Here is a 7,122-nt window from a genome sequence, read left to right as displayed (position 1 = left end):
ATCAAGCAAAAAATTAATGCTTTAATCTTAAAACAATTAATTAAATTCATATTAATAATTCCCATCTCTAGAAATAAAATTGAAAATGTGGACAATATGGAAATATATATATAACTTGGACCTAAGTTTTGTTTTCAATTTTATTGAAACAGCAAAGGTCATATAAAATTCCAGCAAAATATGTCAGAGGCCAGTGTATATCAAAATAATAATACATGGTTTTACTAAGCTAGCACCCAAACCAAATTAAGGGGTTACACTGTCACCGCCAACCGGAGGTCTTTGTTATGCAACATCTGTCAGTGTAAATGGGTGTTACTCAAGATCATCCTGCATTTCTTTTGGTCAAGCATGAATGGGAAAAACCTTCAGTGCAAACCTGTGTTACACCTGAATTCTTCTAGGCTTTGCATTGTAATGAGAAAGACCAGTAGTATCGTAAATTCATTTAGAATTTAATTAATTTACCAGTGTGACACTACAGTGCATCAGGTAATTTAAAACCTCTCCATGCTATTGTCACCTTCATATTATCCTCGATGGATTTGGTACATGTTACATGGTGACCAGCGATCGTAGCACATAGCCTAATGCAGTTTGTAAACTTGTTAAGCAGTACCCTTCTTCTCCAAACAAATACCTGAAGAAAGAAAATAACAGATAATACAAAACAAATTAAAGTAAAGGTTATAAATTTCAAAGAGCTGAGTTCTCTCATCATTTTTATCGTTTTAATTATTCATAAATATTAACAATGAATGTAACATAATTTTGCTATTTACAACTTCTTAAAAGTAACATTAAAATCACTTGTCATAATATCACATAATTTAATTAAACAAAATGTTTTGTGTTGAAAAACAAAATATGAAAAAAGGTAAAACCTAAAACTCAGCAGCTGCGCTGATTATGTTTGAATATCACTGAATCAACAAAACTCCAAATAGACAGGCCAAAAAAATTTCAATATTTACTGGGTCGATGAAGATGATCCAGTGAAGGAGACCATGGGATCCCTCTGTAAGTAAGTCAAATTTGCAGGGACTTTATGCCTAATATTTTCAAACTGTTTTTTTTTAAATTTTGTGTGTTATATTCATTTATTTGCACTTGTTGGAGATATCAAATGAATGAAATCAAAGGGTTGAAATGTTCAGAATAGTGGCATCCCTATTTAAATATTTGGATTTTGGTAAATTAAGAATTATGATTTCTCATTATTTGGAGTTTATTCTATGTTAGGAAAATAATAATAATTATATATTTACTGTTGTAAAGAAAATATTATAATACCATATTTTAATAAATAATAAAGTAAATAAATGTAGTGAGACTAAGAAAGGCCGTAAATCACAGGCTTAATGTAGGCTTACCCCATGAGTATTTTAATGTCTACAAGACTGATAATCCTTTAAAGGCTTTACAATGATGTGTCATTTGTACTAGGTTTCTGGAAAGAAAAACTACAGTAGTGCTTTTAGAGTTTGAATTTAATGTGGCCTCCCTATTTAAATATTTGGATTTTGGTAAATTAAGAATTATGATTTCTCATTATTTGGAGTTTATTCTATGTTAGGAAAATAATAATAATGATATATTTACTGTTGTAAAGAAAATATTATAATACCATATTTTAATAAATAATAAAGTAAATAAATATATAAATCTTACCCTTCATGAATGAACTCCTCCATCGCAGAGCACTCTGATACTATCTGAGGGCTAGCTGTCTTGACCACAATATAACTTAGTATTGGTAGAAAATCATCACAACCACTGAAATTAATAACATTTTATTTAACTTGAAAATAGCTCATTTTACATGGAGGCAGCGAGACTGTGAAAGGAAATGTAGTGAGACTAAGAAAGGCCGTAAATCACAGGCTTAATGTAGGCCTACCCCATGAGTATTTTAATGTCTACAAGACTGATAATCCTAAAGGCTTTACAATGATGTGTCATTTGTACTAGGTTTCTGGAAAGAAAAACTACAGTAGTGCTTTTAGAGTTTGAATTTAATGTTCTGATACTGAAGAAATAACAGAAGATTTTCTTCCAGGGCCCTCTGTTAGGGAGCTGGCCCCTGTTGGGGAAAAAACATTAATCACTGAGAAGAATTAGAAATATGTATTTTTGACATATTAGTAGACTTTAAAATTGATTAAATAAGCCTTCAATACCCCTAAATTGTCAGTTTCCGTTCCGGGGATTCTGAGCAAAGTCTGGCCATGGCCACTTAGGTTATTGCCAGTGATACTTCCCCCTAACATCACATATAATTTATTATACTTTTAAATATTTATTCATTTGAACAATATGTTAGATTAGCTTTAGGGTCCTGACTATGGTGTTGAAAAAAAATAATAATAAAAATAGAACATAGAAACTACCAATTAAAAACTTCTAGATGATTAATGCATACCCAGGATGTAATAATAGGGAAATGACCACATTGACTTGAGAAAATAATGACCAGCATTTATAGGTTGTTTGCTCAATTCTTGAATCTTTTTAAATTGGCTTTACTTCATTTCTATTGGGAAAAGGATTTGACATTCAAATCCAAGTATATACTGTAGTGTGACTTCATATTAAAACAGCAAACAAATATTCAAATACTTGGAAAGATTTTTTTTCGCCATACTGTACACTTGATGAAGCCAGCATAGACTGGTGGCAAAAGCTTGTGTAATAAATAATTGAAGTTAGTCTAATACCCTATTCAGACTACACTCTCTTGCGATCGGTTGCGATGTAATCGGTGGTAATCCAAAACTGATTACTCCCGATCGCAATCAACGAACGCATTCAGACGAACACAAACACACTTTACATTCTAGGGCCTAGGCCTCCGGTGTCTAGGCTATGTTGCCTGACCTCAGCCAAACAGTGCCTGTGGAATTCGTTGTGATCAGATTCCGTGGTAATCGGGAGTAATAAAGATTGTAGCACCCAATCGCAACGGGTAACAATATCGATTACATATCGACTACTATTGGTGAGCTTTCACACACGATTTTACTTTGCGATTGGGTGCGATTGGGTGTCGCAATTGCTACAACCGATTGCAATGCGATGCTAGTCTGAATGGGGTATTAAAGTGCTACCAGTGCTTGTAGTTCACCAGACTAACACAGCTCTATCTATTATTATATGTCTGCATATGTTGTGGCAAAGAAAAGCCAAACAAGTCACTCCTCACAAAAAATAACTTTTTATATTATTTATTAATACAGGATTAAACAGTAAAAGTTATAAAAAAATAATTTAAATCCGACAATTTGCTATAAAGTTTAAACGTACAGCTGTTGAAATCATCTTACAAAGTTTATGATTTCAGCGATTTCTCATGTACAGACCATCACCAAATCGTTGAAACGTTTTGTTTTATTATTGAATATGGGGAAAATAACTACATAGCATGATGTAGTAAGTCAGTTTTTAGCAAAAAGATTATGAACATTTTGATATTCCAACATGCTTTGGCCATTAAACATGATTTACGAGGAGTGACTGGTTTGGCTTGTTTTGGCCACATTGTACAGCAGAATTAATGTTATAAAAATGACATAAACATTTCACAATGCAAAAAATATATAAACAAAGCCTCTGTAAGATTATGAATCCTGGGCATTGGGCGATCAATAATAATGACACTACAAAGGTGTGTAATAATAAACACCTTGCTTTCATTAAGCTCATCTTTTGAATGTTTGAATACATTTTCTAGAATGTAATTTTCCATACAATTTTTCCATTGAATATTATTCCCCGAACCTCGTGATCCTCAGGGGCGGATCCAGAGATGTCTGAAAGTGGGGCCAATCAAAATAACACCACCATAGGGGGTCCAGGGGCATTCCACCGCGAAATATTTGTTTCCTAGGCGCCTGAAAATAAATCTGAGGCATTTTCGGTGATCAATTTTTTTCTTCATTTCTTTCTTATTTTTTCTTTCCAAAAAGGCAGGGAGAGGGGCCGGGGCTGGCCCAGCCCCACTCTAAGTCCGCCCCTGATCTTTCCTCAAGTAAACTCGACCCAAACTAACTCCTATTTTGCACTTTTGTTGTTTGTTTTTTCCCAGCAGGTTTTCCCTTGTACTGTATATCAAACTAATCATAAAAAATTTTGGAAAATAGGCCCATTAAAATAAAGTGCTGTTTACAAGGAATTTTTTCAAAAGAAAATATATTGTTTTTATTATTGGTCAGATTTCTCTTCTATATGTTTGACATTTATATCTTTTAAAATTTATCATTTGCATTGACCCATACTTATACTAATATATTTCATTTTGTATTTACAAAACTAAATTTCAGTACAAAGTACGATTTTGGGAACATAAAAATAAACTTAAAAAATCTAGATTATTTGCATTATACTGTACTAGTAAAATATTCTCCATCATTCAATTAAAAAAAAATATTCTGTTAGGTTGAAAGGTGAAACTTGGGGTCGTAATAATAATAATAATAATAATAATGTCATCTTATTAGGCGCACGTATCCATCTCTTGGTAGAGCTGCTCATCGTCGTGTTTAATTCATACCAAACTGCCTTGACTGTAATTCACTCTGTTGCCACTGGCCACTGTACTGGAATCTCAGGTACCTTTTGGGGATGTAGACATCCCTCATAATCAGCACCTTCGTTAACTATTAACCTCATGACCCCATGAAGTTTATTTTGGCTCTATTGGAGACCAGAAGGCTTAAGAATACATACGGTACAATTAACATTAAATTATGATGATGATATCGGGGCAAATACAGTGTGGTAGTGGACACTCTATGAGTGACTGTAGTGGCGGCTCTAGATATATTTTCTGGGTGGGCTAAGCTGTCCAACAGGGGGGACTTGAGCTTGTAGGCCCAAGCTGGGGAAAGGGGTTGAAAGGGGGTTCCCTCTCCCAAATGAGATTTTTTTTAAGAATAGCAACCTCTGGATGGCCGGAAATGGCACTCTCAGACTGTGACAGATATGTGTTGGCTTGGTGTGGGCCTATTTTTTATATGTTTTATGGTCTGACTGCCCAACAAGCTCTGTTCGACAGAAGAGGTTGACCTGTCCGGTAGGGGGACTTAAGCACCTCGTCCCCCAGCTGGCGCCGCCACTGAGTGATTGCTGTAGTTTGTATTTGTGGTAGAAGTACTACTTACATGGCATTTCCTATCCTGTAGCCTGGTTTCCCAATGCTATCATAATGCTCCTCTACACAGCGAACAATGTTTCTGGATGTACGAACTGAAAATAGAAGTACAATAATTTTACATCCTGTAAATTCCTTCATTCACATTTTATTTCCCACAGTGTTGATAATGAATATATTTGATGTCCCCTTTGGTTGTGTTAGAAAACAAGGTTTTTTCTTTTAATGTCTTCGTACAGTATCTCTTTATTTCTAATCATAGCAATTGATATATTTTTAGTAGTTGTCCCACTCTAATTTTTTAAGTAGTATGCAAGTTGTGTCTGGGGTAGTTTTATTTATACATTTTAATTTTTAGTGTTTGTGAGTTTTTTTTAATATCTGCAGTATATTTTTTAACATTCATCCTTAAATGGCAATTTATTGCTATTAGCATGGTTATAATTAATATAAATACATTGAAGAAAACCACAGAAAAAAAAAAATTACAAAAAAAGATAGTAGCCAGAATTGTATGTATCATAAAGTTCATTTCATTAAACACATTGGGCATACAGCAGGCCTATTACAAGTAGTCAAAACATGAACATGAGGCAAGCAAGTGTTTAAAACCCCGAAACAAAGCTTTGATATGTTCGCCTTGGGAAGATTATGTTGTTGATGATGAACGTACCATTAGCACTTCAGTGATATGGTAGTTTAAGCAATATCCTCAAAGGAATTCAGCACATTTGCAAACACTTTACTGAAGAATACATACGGTATCAATTGTGTACATTCAATCTAAATTTAGCTTTATTACAAATACATTTTATCAAATTTTATTTGACAAAAATATGACATGCTAAATATTTTCATAATGACATCACATCATAACCATATATATATAAAATTTTCTTTTTTTCTCAATTTTTGTTAAATTAAAAAAAAAAATTAGTGGGTGGGGGCCGTGCTCCCATTAATCCGCCACTGGTTTAATAAATTAATTCAGTATTTATTTGACAATCGAATCTCTATCAGGTCTATTCGTATTTTCTAACTTGTATATATATTGAAGAAGTTCAAGGTCCAAGCATTTGATAGTTATTAATTAATAACATAAAGAATTTACTATTTGATACATTGTAAACATAAGCTCTAGAGTAGTAGAAGTCATGAAATTATTAATGAAAAAGAATTATTTATTTAAAATTCTCGTGAGAAAAACATATGAATGATACTGGATGAATGTATACGTTAAATGATTTTTATTCATTTATTTTATTTCATTATTTTTTACCTAGTTATCCCGGGCCCCTGCCCCGGGGCATTTGCTCCAGTTTCCCTGGCCTCCCGGGGCCACTGGTCATAAGTATCACAGCAAGAATAGAGGTGTTATTGATGATAATGTAAGTTGTCAATCAAACTAATAACACTCTCTTTAAAATTACAGAAGCTCAACATAACATTTTTCACAATCAATCATTCTTAAAATATATTATGTCAAAATCTAATTCATTATCAAAAAGCAACCTAACATGGTAAATAGTTTGGCTTATAATATTTCATTTCTAAAATCATACAAATAAAAAAATATACAGCATTAACAGTAATAATATAACAGTAAATTAATACTACCAACATTTATATATTTTAATAAGCTGTTGTGCATAATTACCGTATGTCTCAAATTCATGTGAAAATCTAGGTTTAGCCTGTCATAGCAATGATTCACAATTAATTTATAATGAACTGTTTATAATATGCATTATCACTGATGCAAGACCAGACAAAATATAATTCTTTCCAAATTTAACTGGTTGGAGGATTATGTACAGATATTCGTCATTTTTTATTTAACTGTAAATCATTTGATATAATCAGAGAGGCAGAATTAGCTATTTTAAAACAAGACCTGGAACTTTGCAATGAGACTGCAACTTGGAACACTTTCTCAGAATCTGATATTGATGATAAAATTCATTTTGTTCTTG

At 32.8% G+C, this 7,122-nt stretch overlaps 1 protein-coding gene across 4 annotated transcripts in view; it reads right to left on the bottom strand.

The window, feature by feature from the left end:
• Positions 1–290: 290 nt before the first annotated feature.
• LOC117113141 (VPS9 domain-containing protein 1-like) overlaps positions 291–7,122 on the bottom strand; it is a 42,670-nt gene continuing 35,838 nt past the window's right edge. For all 4 annotated transcript variants that reach the window (XM_033256392.1, XM_033256393.1, XM_033256391.1 and 1 more), the window contains exons 13-15: positions 5,160–5,244; positions 1,672–1,776; positions 291–640 (exon numbers count right to left, since the gene is read on the bottom strand). In XM_033256392.1, the coding sequence (XP_033112283.1) occupies positions 556–640; positions 1,672–1,776; positions 5,160–5,244 (275 nt within the window). In that variant the 3' untranslated portion in view covers positions 291–555. The remainder of the gene's footprint in view (positions 641–1,671; positions 1,777–5,159; positions 5,245–7,122) is intronic.

Source organism: Anneissia japonica, unplaced genomic scaffold, assembly GCF_011630105.1.
Source record: "Anneissia japonica isolate Jap-2015-1 unplaced genomic scaffold, ASM1163010v1 scaffold1812_len1207588_cov181, whole genome shotgun sequence".
Taxonomy (NCBI): domain Eukaryota; kingdom Metazoa; phylum Echinodermata; class Crinoidea; order Comatulida; family Comatulidae; genus Anneissia; species Anneissia japonica.
The sequence above is the reverse complement of the archived record's forward strand: the minus strand, read 5'-3'. Positions and strand labels throughout refer to the sequence as shown.